A 19816-nucleotide genomic window follows, 5' to 3' on the forward strand; every position below is an offset into this window, starting at 1 on the left:
AGTCAACATTCAATGTTGATTCAACTCGTCGAGTGCACCAGGAGGACTCATCGAGTCCCCTCACTCCCTTAGAGGCCTTATGAGAACCAACTCTACTCGCCGAGTAGACCCGTCTACTCGTCGAGTTACAGCGTAATCAGACTTTATCGAGTAAACCCTAATCGACTCGTCGAGTCTGCACATGGACTCGGCGAGTCCATCCAGTCCAAACTCCCATTCAGACGTTTTTGGGCAGATCTAACACTCCAAACACTAGATCTAGACTCCCTAGTCTTGAATGTCACGTAAAGCTTCGATCTTTAAGTTCATGTATGGCATATATGCCCCATAACGCCATTACAAGCCCCAAGAAAGGTCAAATGCACATGAGCTTGCCTCCAGCTCAATAAAGCTCAAATCTTTGGACTCTCAAGACCTTCTCTTGTCCAGATCTGAGGTTCTAACCTCAACCATGTCCAAATAACTCAAGTCACAAGATGATTTGGGAGAAAACCCTATAAACTCCCTCAAATGAAATCTAACAAATATAAAGCCCAGGTAAGAGTTTTTACCTCAGAAGAGAAGCTAATGACAGAAGAATGCAAGATCTACAGCCTTCTCTTGATTAGATCCACCAAGCTCTTCCAATCTTTCCTCCAAAATACACAAGAATGCTCAAAATGGACTCTCTCTCTCTCTCTCTACACAACAAAAGGGCAGGTTAGGGTTTCTCTCTGGGGAAGGTGGTTGCAAAGGGAGGCCATAAGGGCCTTTAAATAGGCCACAAGCCCGAGAAATTAGGGTTTCCTTCAGCAGCGCTAACTCGGCGAGTTGGCTCTCGGACTCGTTGAGTCCACTCATTAGTTCACTTCACCAGTCACGACTCTACTCGACGAGTTGAGGCACCAACTCATCGAGTCACTCCACATATCTCAAAATAAATACATAAAATATTATACCTGGAAATCCGGGTGTTACACTGGATGCCATGCTAGAATGAGAATGATTATTGATATTGGTAACTGCTAAGTGTATGCTTTAAAAATTGTATACAGTTAGGATCTTATAGCCATAGAATCATGTATTTGGCCTTATATCATGTTCTGTGTATAATTTGCATGCATTAGGAAACCGACAGTGAGGGTGGATGTGGACAGCATGAGTTGTGGTATGTGGGCCGAATGCTCTATGATAGGTTGTGGGTCAGAGATTGCCCTAGGGTAAGCCTAGGACGAGATTACTGACAGGTGTTACCTACCGGCAGATTGTATGTGTAGATAGAATGGCTTGTCTAGTGTATGTTGGTTAGTTTTCTATTGTCTGAATGTTGCTTGCTTTGTGCTTTGTGGGACTCTTAGCAATGTGAGTTAGCTACTAAGTGAATATGCTAAGTCACATGTAGCATAAGATGGATAATCTCAGAGTAATGGACTTGACCCTATTGTGCAGCTCTTGTATGAGTCCAACCGTTCTAGGGTGAGTCTTTTACTTGAAGGATTATCTGATCTCTGCTACATGTGGCTGTATTCATGAGGTAGCTAGTAGACATTGTTGGGAATCCTTCAGCAATTGAGGACTGGGCAGGTTTGGAAACCTAGGAAAGCCTAGGATATGCTACAGTGAGCTAGTGGGACGGTACGATGAAGTTGGGAACCTATGGGGAGCCTAGGAGTTACTTCGGTGGGTATTGTGCTATTGTTTAGCGAACATTTAGTGCATCAGTGGAGTAGGTGACTTGAAGGACTCAGGAGGATTGCTGAGGACAGTATGGATATATGTGGAAGGTAGTATTGGGCCCATAATACTAAAAGCACAGGATCCATACTCGAATTAGCGAGAGTCTTGGAGGATCTGAGAAGCCTAAGGGAAGGGAATTCTTGATTATTCTTGGACCATGGGGATAGCTACTTTGCAGAATGAGGATGAGTACTCATGGGAAGGACCAGGGTTTGGTCTCGGCTCCGGTGGTGAACTAGTTAATGGATGGATTGCCAAGATTTTTGAGTTCGCCTTGGATCTCTTGTATCAGGCGACAAGGATTGATTGTGTGATTTATTTCAATTTCGGGATTAGAAACCATGTCTTGGGGGTAGCTAGTAGCCCGGTTTAGAGCAGAGGTTGCTCCAGATATTGCAGTTCAGCCAATGATGATTGAGTTGGTGAGTGGGTCAGGGTGCGAGACCCTGAATGATGCGGGTCCCAAAGCGGAAGCCAGAAGATCGATTTGGAGTACCTCAATAAGCGAGGTTCAAATCATGTGAATTTATTGGAGGATCTCAAGAAGAGACCCAAGAGTTCGGATCAGCTGTTGAGAGGTCAGCGGGGTCGGATTCAGTGCAACAATCGCGGGAAATTGTGCGATGGAGATTGTCGTTCCAGGGGTCTGGGCTGCTGCAAGTGCGGCAAGGTTGGCCGCGACAATAGGGATTGCCCACAGGGGGCAAGCCCGTTATATTTTCTTTATAATCAGGTGGGCGACAAGGAGGTTGACTGTCTGGTGATCGAGGAAGAGCGGTGAGTGCACCTGCTCCGACTATTTTGAAGATCGCCGACGGACAAGAGGGTAGGGCAGGAGCTCCAGTAGAGAGGGGCCATAATTCGCAGAATCAGACATGAGAGATCGAAACTTCAGCAGACAAGGGTACGGGGTAGGTATCTTTTTGCTTTCTTTCCAGCCTTACCTGTATATGGTTGTTGTTAACTTGCATTAGTGTGAGTGAGCATATCGTGGAGTTGTTACCTCTGTTTGTGGTCAAGTTATATATATATATATATATATATATATATATATATATATATATACATACATATATATATATGTATATATATATATATATATATATATATATATATATATATTCAAGAAGAGTTATACTCCATCTGCATATTATGGACCTTTGGTGGAGTAGCATGAGGTCGTCTCCTTACATATACTGATTTTCCAGTGTTTGAATGCCATTTTGGGTTCAGTCGAAGTTGGTTCAAGGGCTTGTACGAGGGAGTTATAACTAGGACTCAGTATGTTACACCCAAAATCAGAAAGGTCAAGAAAGGAAAGGAAAGGAAAAACCCTAAGTTAAAGACGGTTGACTCGTCGAGTCCAGGGAGGACCTTGGCGAGTCGGAGCGGGATCTGGGTGTAAAGTAAGTGACCAACTTGGCGAGTCGACAAGTGGACTCGGCGAGTCTGGTCTGGGTTGGGAAACCCTAATTCCGGCACTTGGTACCCTATTTAAGCATCTTATTCTCTTCCCTAGGGCTCATTTGTGGCCCCTATAGTCCAGAACCCGAAACCCTAAGCCTCCATTGTTGCTCATTCAAGCTTTCTTGCCATTTTGGGTGATTTGAAGGAAGAAGGAAGAAGGCAACCATTGGGGATTCAAGGATTGGCAGTAAATCCAGAGTTTGTGGGATTTTCTAGAGCATTTGAAGGTAATGAGACGCTACCTTCACTCTTTTGCATGTAGATCAACCGTTATCATGAGATTTGGGGCTTTTAGGGCAAGTTTAAGAACCATTTCGAGTTAGAAGCCTAGATCTGAAGTTGCTACTTCAGATCTAAGTGTATCTTGGCCTAGAGAATCATAAAGCATCAGTCTATGGGTTGATTGTTAAGCCCCTTTGTCTTAAACCCTAGTTCATAGTGTTTTGAGCCTAGATCTCCTTAGCTACACGTAAAGTTTGCCACTTTACGTAAGGAATAGGCTTTAGAAGAGTGGATCTACAGTTTGGAGTCCATGCATGACTCAAAAGCCTCTGAATATATGAAGGACTGAATAGACTCGGCGAGTCCTTCGAGTGGACTTGATGAGTAGTAGGAAGATGGAGATGAATTCGACGAGTTGGATGAACAACTCGGCGAGTCTGTTGAAGATTGCATTGGACTCGGCGAGTCTGTTCTTAGACTCGGCGAGTCAAGTCGCGAAACTGTAACATCCAGATTCCCAGGTATATTATTTTATTCACTTATATTGAATTTTGGAGAGAGACTCGGCGAGTAGGAGCCCCAACTCGCCGAGTTGGATCGCGATTTGAGTGGTCTGATTAATGAGGGACTCGGCGAGTCCATGCATGCACTCGGCGAGTCCACGCTGTTTAATGAAACCTTAATCTCTTGGGTTTGCGCCCTATTTAAAGGCCCTTATGGCCGTCATTTGTGGTCACCAGTCCATAGAGAGAAACCCTAGAGTGCTGGAGCGTTTTGAGAGAGAAAAGAAGCCATTCTTGACTTTTGTGGTGTTGTTTAGCAAGAAGAAGGTGGTTCTAGCCAAGGGAAAGCAAAGGAGGTTGCTATTCTAAGGATTTGAAGCTAAGATCATTTCATTTGAGGTATTACTTCGGCTCTTCTTCTGTTTTAGGAAGAATATATGGTTTTAGGCTTTCTTGTTCCCTTGTTTAAGTTGATTTTGATGGGTTTTAGCCATAAGAACTTTCCTATGTGCGCATGCAAAACCCTAATGCTTGGATCTAGGCTTTCTAATAAACATGCTTTGAATCCAAGACTTCTAATGACTAATTAGGTTAAATAACAACATTGAAATAGATCTAGAACCATACCTTTGTGTTCCTTGTTGATCTTGAGGTCTTGGAGCTTCTAGAGTCACAAATGTCACTCCTCTAATGGCTTACAAACACCAATAGCAAGGAAGATGATTTAGGAGAGAGGAGAGGGGAGGAAATCGGCCAGGGTTCTCTTCCTTTAGGAGAGGTGCCAATTTCCTTATGCCATGGGGTCTATTTATACTTGTAGACTCCTTAAGGGTTACAACCTAAACCCTAATTGGATAATCTTCTCTTAAGGCTATCCAAATCCTTTCCATAGATAAGTCTCGGACGATTTTGAAGCTATCCTAGCTTCTAGAATCCGTCCCTAGCATATCCATAAGGATTTACAGTCTAAAGCTTAACTATCAAACAATTGTCAGTTTATACCCCTTTATTTAATTAATCTCTTTAAGTCACCAAATTAATTCTAATTAATTTTATGACTTATATTAATCAAATAACAATATATTATTCATTATATTATTCTCATAATATATTAATAATATTTACTCTCTCGTAATAAATCATCCTATCAAGTTGCTATGGTGAAGGCAACCCAAAAGGACTATGCACAACCGGGTCAAATACTTACCTAATATAGTTGTAGCCCTAGACACTATTCCAACAGTCTCCCACTTGGATAAGTCTAGTAACTATATACACAAGTACAATTCGGTTTGCAATCGTAGCTCTCAAAGACGCTTTCAAACTCTGATCTAATCAATCTTGTCCTTTAGATAAGGGAACGTACAGTCCTCTGTTAGATATCATGCTGACAATCCTATGGAATGGTTAGTCAAGCATTTAGGTTTCTCGATCTCTGATTTATTTGACATAGAACTTAATCGAACACATCAATTTAGTTCTGACCGGGCCCGGCACATAAGTCAAATCAAATCATCGAGCGGCCGAGATATCGCTTTTACCTTCTTAGATAAAAGTTACAGATAAACTTCGACTTATATGCATTTACTTATTCATTAACCAACTATACACAACAATACGTTTTATAACACCGAGTTACTGATGCGTTTTCGTATTATCAATGTACAATCAATTAACAAATAATAAATCATATATCTAGGTTTTCAGACCATATGATATTATCGTCTTGCGATCACTTTTTATATCATATTCCATAAGGTGATTCCAGCAAGCGCGGGTTTGTTCCAATGCTCAAAACTAGTTCATAAGCACTCATGAACGTTGCAGAAATCCTTTTCTATGTCTAACACCATTTAGACATTCTACACACCAATTCATGACAATCTTCATTCATATCTACTCCCAACATATGAACGATTGTGGACCATTTGAACAATCTTAATTATTCTGGAAGTCAAAACATGCAAAATGAAACAATAGCTAAACAATTAACATAAGATAGTAACATTACTCATAAATAAAACTCCTTTATTTAATCATCAAATGTCAATTACATTTATCTATTACACGTTTCTAATACTATCTAATCTATGCTAATATCATCCTTCAGCCCAATACTCCTAGCATGCTGCAAGTGCTTAACCCTACTCAGTCCCTTCGTAAGGGGATCTGCTGGGTTATCTTCTGATGATATCCTCTTCACTACGAGTTGTCCTTCTTCTACACGATGTCTGATAAAGTGATATTTTCTGTCGATATGTCTTGATCTACCATGATCCCTCGGTTCCTTGGTCAAGGCAACCGCGCCTTCGTTATCACAGAAAATCTCCATTGGCTCTTTTATGGCAGGAACAACTCCAAGATCACCGATGAAGTTCTTTAGCCATATTGCCTCCTTCGACGCTTCGCTCGCTGCAATGTACTCTGATTCGCACGTTGAATCAGCTACGGTCTCCTGTTTGGAACTCTTCCATGTCACTGCTCCTCCATTTAGGGTAAAGACCCAGCCCGACTGCGAACGGTAGTTGTCCCTATCGGTCTGAAAACTGGCGTCACTATACCCTTGCACCTTCAAGTCATCACTCCCTCCAAGGACTAAGAACCATTCCTTCGTCCTCCGAAGGTACTTAAGGATGTTTTTCACCACAATCCAATGTGCTTTGCCAGGATTCCCTTGATATCTGCTAACCATGCTCAAAGCGAGGGCTACATCAGGGTGAGTACAAGTCATAGCTTACATGATTGAGCCAACTGCGGAAGCGTATGGTACTCGGCTCATTTCTGCTATCTCAGCTTCGGTACTCGGACTTTGAGTCTTACTCAATTTGGCATTACTTTGTATCGGTAGTTCTCCCTTCTTTGAGTTTTCCATACTAAAACGTTTTAGTACCTTCTCTAAGTAAGTATTCTGACTAAGTCCAATTAGTCTCTTACTTCTTTCTCTTACTATCCTTATTCTCAAAATGTAAGAAGCCTCTCCGAGGTCCTTCATAGCGAAGCACTTCCCGAGCCAGGACTTAACCTCCTGCAGAGTCGGGATGTCGTTTCCTATGAGTAATATGTCATCGACATATAGAACGAGGAAGCTTACTATACTCCCACTGGCTTTGACATATACACAAGATTCGTCTTCGCTTCGTACAAAACCAAACTCTTTGACTTTCTCATCGAAGCAAAGATTCCATCTACGAGACACTTGCTTAAGTCCATCAATGGACTTCTCAAGCTTACACACTCTATTCGGATGCTTCGGATCCACAAACCCCTCTGGCTGAGCCATGTAAACATCCTCAGCCAACTTACCGTTAAGGAAAGCGGTCTTGACATCCATTTGCCAAATCTCATAATCATGAAATGCGGCAATTGCTAGCATCACTCTAATAGATTTAATCTTCGCAACTGGTGAGAAGGTCTCATCATAGTCAACTCCGGGAGTTTGAGTAAAGCCCTTCGCAACCAATCGTGCTTTATATGTGTGTACGTTCCCATCCACGTCGGTCTTCTTCTTGAAGATCCATTTGCACCCAACGGTCTTACGTCCGGGCACATAATCAACCAAATTCCAAACTTGGTTATCATACATGGATTGGATCTCGCTATCCATTGCCTCTTTCCACTTTGCAGACTCCGGGCCTGCCATGGCTTCCTTATAGCTATCAGGTTCATCAAGGTTTACTAGTGTACCATCACTAATATACGTGTCCCCTTCGGTAGTAATATGAAAGCCATAAAACTGGGGATGAACTCTAACTCTATCGGAACGTCTAAGAGGTAAGGATTCGTCAATCGGTTCAACCGGAGTTTCCTCCTCGGGTTGAATGCCAGCGCTAGAGGTTCCTTCATCTATCGACTCTTGAATCTCTTCAAGTTCGATTTGCCTCCCACTATCTCCTTGGCTCATGAGTTCTCGCTCTCGGAAAACTCCTCTCCTCGCAACGAAGACAACATTGTCCTTCGGTCTATAGAAGAGATATTCAAAGGATGTCTGCGGGTAGCCGATGAAAATACATCGCTCACTTCGAGGTTCGAGCTTGTCGTGAGTATCTCGTCTTACGAAAGCCTCGCAACCCCAAACCTTGATATGTGCCAACGAGGGAGCTTTCCCTGTCCACATCTCGTGAGGTGTTTTGGCAACCTTCTTAGTAGGGACTCGGTTAAGGATATGGGCGGCAGTCTCTATGGCATACCCCCAAAAAGAGATAGGTAGTGAAGCACGACTCATCATAGAGCGAACCATATCCAATAAGGTTCGATTACGCCTTTCTGCCACACCATTCAACTGCGGTGTCCTAGGAGGCGTCAATTGTGAAACTATTCCACACTCCTTGAGATAATCATGGAATTCAAGACTTAGGTACTCTCCTCCTCGATCGGATCGAAGCATCTTGATTTTCCTGCCCAATTGATTCTCCACTTCATTCTTGAACTCTTTGAACTTTTCAAAGGTTTCTGACTTTTGCTTGATTAAGTAGATATACCCATATCTACTATAGTCATCGGTAAAAGTCACATAGAAGCGGTTCCCATCCTTCGTGGTTGATGTAAACGGTCCACATACATCGGTATGTATTAGGTCCAATAGACCCTCTCCCCTTTCACATGTACTCGTGAAGGGTGACTTAGTCATCTTTCCAAGCAAACAAGACTCGCATGTGTCATCTTTCCTAAGGTTGAATGACTCCAACACTCCATCCTTTTGGAGTTCGGCTATGCGTTTCTTGTTGACATGTCCAAGACGACAATGCCACAAGGATGCTTTATCCACACTGGAAGAATCAATATTCAAAACATCATTTCCTAAGTTATCAACAATCATAACAGTTTCATATATTCCATTATATGGTATAGCTTCAAAGTAAAAGACACCATTTAGATAAGCCAAAATAGAACCATTCTCATTATTAAAAGAAAATCTAAATCCTTGTCTATATAAACCATGAAATGAAATGATGTTTCTAGCCATTTCTGGCGAATAGCAACAATTGTTCAAATCTAAAACCAAACTATTCCTAAGCACTAAAGAATACACTCCAATCTTGGTCACAGGCGACGATCTTCTGTTCCCCATGATTAGATTGATCCTTCCTTGCTCCACATCCCTACTTCTTCTTAGTCCCTGCACATTAGAACAAATGTGATAACCACAACCGGTATCAAGAACCCAAGAAATAGCATGATTAGAATCATTAGATTTGATTGTGTATATACCTGCGAAAGATGGCTTGATCTTTCCCTCTTTGATTGCTTGCAGGTAATCTGGGCAGCTTCTCTTCCAATGTCCTATCTTGTGGCAGTGGTGGCACTCTGCCTCCTTTGGGTTAGGACAGGGCTTAGCGGGATCAACTTTGGTCCCACTAGAAGAGGCACCATCTCGGGCTTTAACCTTGCGATGGTTCTTTGATGAAGCCTTCCTCTTCTTTCCCTTTCCTTGACCAATAGCCAAGACAGGAGCAGCGGGCAGATTGGGAGTAGGTGCAACAGACTTGTCCTTGAAGTTGCTCTCAGCGACCCTCAACAGACCTTGGAGTTTGCTTAGGGTGACCTCTTCTTTGTTCATGTGGTAGGTCATCCTAAATTGGTTGTACATCGGAGGAAAAGAGTGAAGCACCATATCGATCGCCAAGTCTTCACCGAAGTCAACATTTAACTTGCGAAGGCGGTCGACATACCTTTGCATCTTTTGCAGGTGCACGGTAAGAGATTCTCCATGACCCATCTTAGCGGAAATCATGTTGGTGAAAATCTCATAACGCTCTTGTCTCGCGTTTTGGTGGTATCTCTCCAATAAGTCTTAGTGCATCTCGTACGGGTACATGTCCTCGTAGGACTTTTGGAATTCGGAGTTCATGGTGGCGATCATGATGCAATGTACCTTCGTTGCATCTCGCTCATGAGTCTCAAAAGCGGTAATTTCGGCGGGAGTAGCAATTTCGGGGTTGATTTTCTCGAGCTTCTCATCGAGGACATACTCCTTATCCTCATAGCGAGCAATGGTGCGAATGGATCTTATCCATTCGCTAAAGTTCGTTCCATCGAAGGTGACCTTTTGGCAAAGGCTCATCAACGTGAAAGAACTAGCAGCAGCGTTGTTTGAGTTCGACATCTACAATTAGAAAGGACAAAGATAGATTAGAATAAGAATCCCTAATTATCACCCAATAAGAAAAATTAGGGCTAGGATCCAACAATAACATTTACATACTAGAAAAGGGATGCCGTAATCTAACATGCAAATAAATTGAAGGTAAGTGAATGACGATTCACTAATTCTCCATCACAAAACTTAAACTATTAGTCCTAAGTGTTTTTGAGAATTCCTAGGTTCGGATGAGATTCATTGAAACTATTCAATGGCATGTTTAAATCTCGATATGCCCCTCTTGTTTGTGACTGGGATACCGAGGATCACAAAGCGGGTGTGAATTACCATGCAAATTCACATGGTGCCTTCATTGTAACGATCACCTATTCAATGTGCCGGTAAACCACACACGCTCCATCAAACTATGATAAACAATGAATCACCCTTTGCCACTTTCGCTTAGAACCAATTAGTGTGCCGGTAAACCACACACACTCCACTAACTTCTTAGCAAGGTGCAAAGTGTAATTTCATGGGATTGCATCAATTCACTTTTCCTAAAGTAACTAAGATTAGGAAATTTTTTTAAAATATGTGTAGCTACTTTATATTTCTTATTATACTTTTAATGAGAGGATGAGGTTGCCCTATCCTACCCGTTCGGCTAACGACCCTCCACCAATCAATCAAGCGGTGGGTGTGAGTGTACACCCATTAAGCGCCATTTTATAGGCCGCAACCTTATACCCACCTTATACATGGGCTTCGTGAATGAGGCCTACTAACGGTAAGACTAGCATTTAGTTATACATATATATATATATATATATTATTCTAGTAATATCATATTAGTATAGGGCTATATTTTAAAACTTTTAAAATCTAGGGTTTGAAATTTAAGTTGTCTAAATTAAAACTTTTAATCACAAATATAAATTTCAAAACTTGTGGGTAAGTTTTAAACATTTAAAACATGGAGGATCAAATAACAAATAATTCCAATTAACAATTAATATCCTAATTATCTATATTTGATTTTATTCAAGATTTCTTTGAAAGATAATTACCAAAATAATTAATTAATTATCATATAAGGAAATTAAATATTTTATTAGTTGATAAATACCTTTAACTAGAATAAGATAATAGTCATATATATCAAAAAATCGGATTTAGATTGATCTATTATGATTAAGGTAAGTTTCCATAAGATAATTATGAAAAAATCCCGAATCTGGTCATTCCTGACGCCTGGACTCGCCGAGTGCACTAGGGGACTCGCCGAGTCAGGCCTACTCGCCGAGTCCACCTTGGAACTCGCCGAGTCCATGACTCAGAAACCTAAAAAATCGAATTTTGCAGGTTTGTTTCAGTTAATCAAGCAACAATTTAAAGAAAACCAAGCTAGGCTCTGATACCACTGATGGGTTTTAGCCATAAGAACTTTCTTATGTGCGCATCTAAAACCCTAATGCTTGGATCTAGGCTTTCTAATAAACATGCTTTGAATCCAAGACTTCTAATGACTAATTAGGTTAAATAACAACATTGAAATAGATCTAGAACCATACCTTTGTGTTCCTTGTTGATCTTGAGGTCTTGGAGCTTCTAGAGTCACAAATGTCACTCCTCTAATGGCTTACAAACACCAATAGCAAGGAAGATGATTTAGGAGAGAGGAGAGGGGAGGAAATCGGCCAGGGTTCTCTTGCTTTAGGAGAGGTGCTGATTTCCTTATGCCATGGGGTCTATTTATACTTGTAGACTCCTTAAGGGTTACAACCTAAACCCTAATTGGATAATCTTCTCTTAAGGCTATCCAAATCCTTTCCATAGATAAGACTCAGACGATTTTGAAGCTATCCTAGCTTCTAGAATCCGTCCCTATCATATCCATAAGGATTTACAGTCTAAAGCTTAACTATCAAACAATTGTCAGTTTATACCCCTTTATTTAATTAATCTCTTTAAGTCACCAAATTAATTCTAATTAATTTTATGACTTATATTAATCAAATAACAATATATTATTCATTATATTATTCTCATAATATATTAATAATATTTACTCTCTCGTAATAAATCATCCTATCAAGTTGCTATGGTGAAGGCAACCCAAAAGGACTATGCACAACCGGGTCAAATACTTGCCTAATATAGTTGCAGCCTTAGACACTATTCCAACAGATTTGAGGTCCAATTAGTCCCTTCTGGTGATGAGGCTTGGGATCTGGATCCATAGAGGTCCAGAGAGCTTTACTCATCAAGCTTTATGAAGAACAATGGAGGTCTTGACCTTGGGTTAAGGTATCTGGGGCTAAATCATCATATACGGTCATATGGATGTTGCATGTGCATCAAGATTGAGACTTTACATGATTATAGTGGTTGGAATGGCCAGATCTATGGATTAGAGGAACAGATCTGACCTTAGAAGGTCGTTTGAGTGTGAGCATGGCATGTACTCGCCGAGTCTATAAGAGGACTCGACGAGTTGATTCGGGTTGCCCCGCGACTCGCGATCTGTGACGACCCGTGGAGTATAGGGTTGACTCAAGGAGTCAAGAGAGGACCAAGGGCGAAGAGGATAGGCATGTACTCGCCGAGTCACCTTAGTGCACTCGTCGAGTAGGGTCAACTGTGACCATTGACTTTCGTTGACTTTTAGGTTTCGGTCAACAGTTGGACTTTTGAGTCTAGGAGGGGTAAAATGGTCTTTTACCCTCCTGAAGGATCATAGAAGGGGGTTTAATCTAGCCTTTGAGAGCCATTACTTATTAAGGATATTTTGTATGTGATTAGGCAGGGGCTAGATCAGTAGATTCGTGCGCGAGATCATCCGAGATACCCGAGGTGAGTCTTCTCACTATACGTTACCTAAAGTGGTAATTATGTGTAAACCGGAGGGTCGTGTATGCTATGTGTATGTATAAGATTATGTGTTTTGTGTATATGTATGTTATGTGTTATATAGACCGGACCGGAGGTGTAACAACCCGAAATTCATATTGAAAGGTCAAGCCTTGAAATATGATAATGTTTAAAACAGACTCAGCGTCAGCGTATGTCTCAGCGTCAGCACCAGCGAATCAGCAGTTCAGTTTATAATAGTTTAGTGTATTCAGTACGTTGTAACAAATCTTGTATTTATCCTGTTTCCTTAGTTATCTTGATTTATTAGCTGGCGTATCCCTGAATTGTAGGGATCGTCTAGAATAGCAGTATATATTATTCTGTATAGGTTTGTGAATCGTTACGCTTTCACAAACCCTAATTGTCGCTTTGTGCACACGATAATCTCTTTGTGAGATTATCTTTCTTAGTGAAAGTTTTTCTTCGTGAATTTCTCTTGTTCTTATTTATAGTCATTGTTTGATATTTCGATTGATCTCAAGGCCTCTTCAATTGGTATCAGAGCAGGTTTCTTTTATCAAACAAATGGCTTCATCTTCATCTTCATCAAACTCGTCAAATCATCCTTCTGCTAAAATCCCTCCTTTCGATGAAACTAACTTTGCTATGTGGAAAATAAAGGCTCTATATGCCTTGGAATCTGTTGATGAAGACATGCTGGACATCGTTGAAAAAGGTCCTTATGTTCCGATGTATCAGCCTCTTAAAAACAATGTTCCTGATGGCACTATGAAGAAAACTCCAAAAGAAAACTGGACGGCAAACGACAAGAGAAAACATGGTTTGGATGTTCGTGCTCGTGCCGCTATTAGCTACTCATTGCCATACAACATCTTTGGGCTGGTTCAAAATTGCATCTCAGCAAAAGAGATGATGGATACGCTGACTGTAACTTTTGAAGGAACTGAAGAAGTCAAGGCTACTCAAATAAATGATCTTAACTGAAGGTATGAACATTTTTTTGCTAAGAAAGGTGAAACCTTGACTCAAACTTTTAACAGATTCAATACTCTTGTTAACGATCTTCGGAGACTAGATCAGTTGAAGCATAGAACTGTTCTAGTGCAAAAGTTTTTGGATTCTCTAGGTGCAGGTTGGGAGAATCATGTTGATGTGCTGAAAAACAGCGAGAAGATCAACTCTATGGACTTACAAAGTCTCTATGGAAATCTTCGATACTATGAAGAATCCAAGCTTCAAAGAAAGGAACTGATGAAGGATTCTCAGCGTGAATCTTCTGTAGCTTTGTTCTCCAACAAAAAGCTTGTGGCAGACTCAGACACTGAAAGTGATTCAGACACTGATTCATCTAAAACAGACACTGATGATATTGAAAAGGTTGTAGCTAGTGCAGCCTTGATTGTGAAGACCTTTGAAAAATCAGGTCGAAACTTCTCAAAGTTTCAAAAGAAGATTGGTGGAAAGTTCTCAAAAGGGTCAGGAGCTGATAAAAGGCATCGTGCTGATAAGAAAGAGAAGGCTCAGTGCTTTAACTGTGGGAGCACTGATCATTTTGCAAAGGATTGTAAACAAAAGAAACAAGGCACAGATGAATACTGGAAGCAGAAGTACAACAAGCTGATTGAGAAGCTGAAAGTTGAAAATTTGGAACATAAAGTGCTTGTAGCTGAAGAAGAAAAATGGAAAATTGATGAAGAGTCATCAGATGATGAAGTCAAGTGTCTCATGGTCAAAATAGAGGACCCGGATATTCCCGATAAAGACAAAAGTACTTTTGACACTGATATCTCTGATGCTGAAAATTCCAGGAAGCACAACATTGACTCTTCTTCAATGTACCAGGTTAAAAACTTTGTTTCCTATTCAATGAATGAAAAAATCAAAATGTTTGAGTATTTGGGTGTCATTAATTCTAAGAAGAACCAAACCATAAGAAATTTGCAAAATCAAATTGATCTTCTTGAAACTGATATATCCATAAAAAATAGAATTATTGAGTCCACTCAGGAAAATCTTAGAATTACTAGTTTGTCTAATTCATCCTTGTCTGCTGAAATTGACGATGTTAAAAATCTTTTGATTAAAGAACAAACTGTGCTCCACACTTGGGCAAAATCTCATAAGAATGTCAATTATATTATTTCAGCTCAAATTCCTCATTCTTGTGAAAAAATTCTTGGGGGTAATTTTGCAGAAGCTGAAAAGGTTTTTAAATCACAAGAAAAGGAATCTGAGGTCTATTCCATGAAAGAGATGAAAAATAATTTCAAAAATAAGTTTGTCAGTAACTCTTTTATTAATCAAAGTTTAATTGATGTATATTGTACTATTAATTCTGATGGTATCACTGAGTGTAATGTTGAAATTACTGGAATTGATCCTACCTCTTATCCTACACATCTTGTTAGACCAACCCCTCTGACTGAGAATATTATTGCTTTTCCTATCTCTAATGGAGTGTTTCATGCTGTTCATGAACAACTCAAGCACTTCCCTGATTGCAATCCATCTGTGAATGAGTCAAAATCAGATACTGATATTTCTTCCTCTAACACTGATCAAATTCATTCTGACACTGAACTCAGTCGTGACTCAGTGATAAACAAAAGGATTTAAAGCTCTATTGGTGAATCTTACATATCAAAATGTGTTAAATTAAAAAATTTGCTCACCAAGAAGAACTTTGTAACTAGAGTTTGTTACAGATGTGGTGACTCCTCTCACAAGATCAGTGAATGTTCTTTTGATAAATCATCCTCAAGAGCTGAAAATATTAAAGTTAGGAATGAAAAATGGACTCTTATGTCAAACTCTTTAAATTGTCTTCCTAAGGAGTGTTATAATTTATTATCAAATAACTTTGTGAATGACCCATCTTCGAATGGGTCAGTGTGTTCTAACTAGTTTCTCAGCACTGCAGGGTCAGGAGCATCTTTGGTACTTAGACAGTGGTTGCTCAAGGTATATGACAGGATCAAAGTCTCTCCTGGAAGATTATGTTAAGAAAACTGGTCCTGCAGTTACTTATGGAGACAATGGAAAGGGGTTCACTAAGGGATATGGAAACATCAAATGCAATAACGTGGTTTTCCAAAACGTTTCATATGTTAAGGGTCTCAAACACAACCTTATTTCTATCAGTCAATTGTGTGATGCTGACTATGAAGTTCACTTTACAAAGAAAGAAGGCAGAGTTGTAAACTTTGACAAGAACATCGTACTCTCAGCAAGTAGAAAAGATGATATATATGTTCTTGACATGTTCTCAAGTGACAAGGCACTGATGCATTGTTTCTTTACAAAGTCTCAGACGAATCTTAGCTGGATTTGGCACAAAAGGTTTTCTCATCTGAACTTCAAGAATCTATCTAAGATATCCAATCAAGACCTAGTTAGAGGGCTCCCAAAATTCAGCGTTGTGAAAGACAAGATGTGTTCAGCGTGTGAACAAGGAAAACAAACCAAGTCCTCTTTCAAACCCAAGTCATGTTCAAGTATATCAGTCCCTCTTCATCTACTCCACATGGACTTGTTTGGACCTATTCCTGTTCGTTCTCTAGGTGGAAATAAGTATACTCTAATGATTGTTGATGAGTTCACTCGATTTACATGGGTAATTTTCTTGAAGAAGAAAAGTCATGCTGCACAGGAAATCATCTCACTGATTCGTAAAAATGAGACACTGATAGGTCTTAAAGTTAAGCAACTAAGAAGTGATCATGGCACTGAGTTCCGAAACTCAACTCTTGAAGAATTTTGTGATCATAAAGGAATTGGACAAAACTTCTCAGCTCCTCGCACTCCTCAGCAAAATGGTGTTGCTGAACGAAGAAATAGAACACTGATTGAGGCAGGAAGGACCTTGATGATCCATGCTGGTCTTCCTATGTCGTTTTGGGCTGAAGTTGTCAATACAGCATGTTTTACTCAGAATCGATCTCTACTTCACAGGATTCACAAGAAGACTCCATATGAAATGCTTAAAGATCGAAAACCAGATGTATCTTTTTTCCATGTGTTCGGATGTCTTTGCTATATTCTAAATCAGCGTGACCCAAGATCCAAGTTTGAACCTAAGGCTGATAAAGGTATTTTTGTTGGGTACTCATCTATTTCAAAGGCTTTTTGTTTTTTTCATGTGAACAGGCAATGTGTTGAAGAATCTATTCATGTGAAGTTTGATGAGGAATCATACACTGATGAAAAAGTCACTCATTCTCCTTCTATCTTTCAAGAGCTTCTCTCTTGTCCATTCGATGAATCACCTTGTGCTGAGGAGAAGTCCGATTCTTTTGATCCTATCATTCCAGTTCCATGTCCCTTGAGTCAAGATACTACAGCCACATCAGCAGATAACTCATTAGATGCTGATGAAACCCTTGAAGCTGAAGACTCTCCAGAAACTGATAATGTGTCAGTGCCTATCTCTCCGGAATCAGCATCAGTCATTGAACATCGAGATCATCCTGTTGATCGAATTATAGGGAATATTCATGATGGTGTCCGAACCAGATCTAGTGTACTTAATAATTTTTGCATGTATGTTAACTTTGTTTCAATGATCTTACCTGATAAAGTACACACAGCTCTTCAAGATGCTGATTGGATCAAAGCCATGCAAGAAGAACTGAATGAGTTTAAAAGGCACAATGTTTGGACTCTTGTCCCAAGACCATCTGGGAAGTCTATCACTGGAACTCGCTGGGTCTATCGTAACAAGGTTGATAAAGATGGAATCATCACTCGCAACAAGGCAAGGCTTGTAGCTCAAGGATTTACTCAGATTGAATCTATCGACTACGGGGAAACTTTTGCCCCAGTTGCTCGCATTGAAGCTATCAGGATGTTTCTCGCATACGCATCCTACATGAACTTCATTGTCTATCAGATGGATGTGAAAACAGCATTCCTTCATGGTGTTTTAGAAGAAGAAGTGTTCCTAAATCAGCCCCCAGGCTTTGTGGACAAAGATCATCCTAATTACGTGTACCGGTTAGATAAAGCTGTTTATGGACTGAAGCAAGCTCCCAGGGCTTGGTATGAGACGCTGACATTGTATCTGCTTGAAAATGGATACAGACGAGGAGCAATCGACAACACTCTCTTCATCAAAAACAAAGGCTCAGATATGGTTCTTGTTCAAATTTATGTCGATGACATTATTTTTGGCTCTCCAAATGAGACACTGAGCAAGGAATTTGCAGAGATCATGTCTCAAAGGTTCGAAATGAGCATGATGGGAAAGATGACCTTTTTCTTAGGTCTTGAGGTTCAGCAACAAAAGACAGGTACTTCCATTTGTCAAAGTAAATATATTTCTGACCTGCTTGTTAAGTATTTTCTTAGTGACTGCAAACCAGCCTCTACCCCAGTATCTAAGACTGATAAGCTACATGCTGATCCAACTGGAACAGATGTCAATCACTCTCTGTATCGAGGAATGATTGGATCCCTCTTATATCTCACAGCAAGTCGTCCTGATATCATGTTTGGAACCATTCTCTGTGCTCGATTCCAAGCTAATCCCAAAGAATCTCATCTAACGGCTGTCAAACGTATTTTTTGATACTTAAAGGGAACTCAAAACCTTGCACTGTGGTATCCTCGCGACTCAGCATTTGAACTTTATGGATACACTTATTCAGATTATGCAGGATGCAATTTAGACAAAAAAAAAAGTACATCTGGTGGATGTCACTTCCTTGGCAACCGTCTCATCAGCTGGTCTAGCAAGAAGCAAACATCGGTTGCCATCTAAACTGCAGAAGCTGAGTATGTTGCCGCTGGGAGATGTTGTGCTCAGCTCTTATGGATTCAAAATCAGCTTCTCGACTATGGGTTCAAGTTCTCAAAGACTCCCATCTATTGTGACAACACCAGTGCCATTCAGATCACACAAAATCCTGTTCAGCACTCAAAGACAAAGCATATCGAGATCAGACATCACTTCATCAGAGATAATGTTGAAAAAGGAAAAGTTGTTCTTGAACATGTCAAGACTTCGGAGCAACTTGCTGATATCTTCACAAAGGCACTGGATTCTCAATCAACTGCTTACATTATTGGAGAGCTGGGAATGATTTCCCTGTAATTAATTTTGATGTTTAATTGTACTAATGTTTGATTTTGTCTTATAAGCTGATGTACATTGTGCTGATGATGACATACTGATGATATTTGCTACTGAGCACTTTGGTTTGATTTCTTATCTCTATCTCTTCCTCAAATCTTCTAAATAAAAGTTGAATGATTCACTGTATTAAACCATACACTGATAACGACTTGAAACTCTTTGCCGATGGTTAGATCAAAACACCAAGATCTATCACACGCAACTACCCCTTCTTACCAATCTTACACTGACTCTGTGATTCAGTGTGCCAAAACACACACTGATGAGAATCTAAAATCTTTTCTGATGGTTAGATCAAAACACCAAGATCTATCACACGCAACTATCCCTTCTTACCAATCTTACACTGATTCTGTGATTCAGTGTGCAAAAACACACGCTGATGAGAGTCTAAAAATCTTTGCCGATGGTTAGACCAAAACACCAAGGTTTATCACACGCAACAATCCATTCTTTACCCTCCTCTTATTCAGTGTCTAATGATTCAATAAGATACACCACTCACTGATGAAGTCACAAAACTCCGTGCCGATGGTTAGATAATGTAACTAGTATCTATCACACGCACCACTCTCCTTGCTAGCCCTGAATAAGCAAGCTGTACCTTGAATTGACGAAGATATATCTTCAGCATGTAACTTTTGTGACACTGAGCTCAGCGCTTCCGCAAACACTGATTGACGTTTCACATTCAGTCAACGGCTCTTTTATCCAACGGCTATATTCTTCTCTGACAGGTTGTTACGATGCGCCGTTATCCTTAATGATGATAATCAAGCAGATCAGAAGATAATCATTACCTTTTAAAAACCCCCTTTT

General features: G+C 40.2%; 1 protein-coding gene across 1 annotated transcript in view; it reads right to left on the reverse strand.

Moving 5' to 3' along the window:
- Positions 1 to 17313, reverse strand: part of LOC128133731 (uncharacterized) — a 46176-nt gene extending 28863 nt beyond the window's left edge. The window contains exon 1 of the mRNA XM_052771262.1: positions 17203 to 17313. Within this exon, the coding sequence (XP_052627222.1) occupies positions 17203 to 17313 (111 nt within the window). The remainder of the gene's footprint in view (positions 1 to 17202) is intronic.
- Positions 17314 to 19816: the final 2503 nt, after the last annotated feature.

This window comes from Lactuca sativa, chromosome 4, assembly GCF_002870075.4.
Source record: "Lactuca sativa cultivar Salinas chromosome 4, Lsat_Salinas_v11, whole genome shotgun sequence".
Classification (NCBI taxonomy): Eukaryota; Viridiplantae; Streptophyta; class Magnoliopsida; order Asterales; family Asteraceae; genus Lactuca; species Lactuca sativa.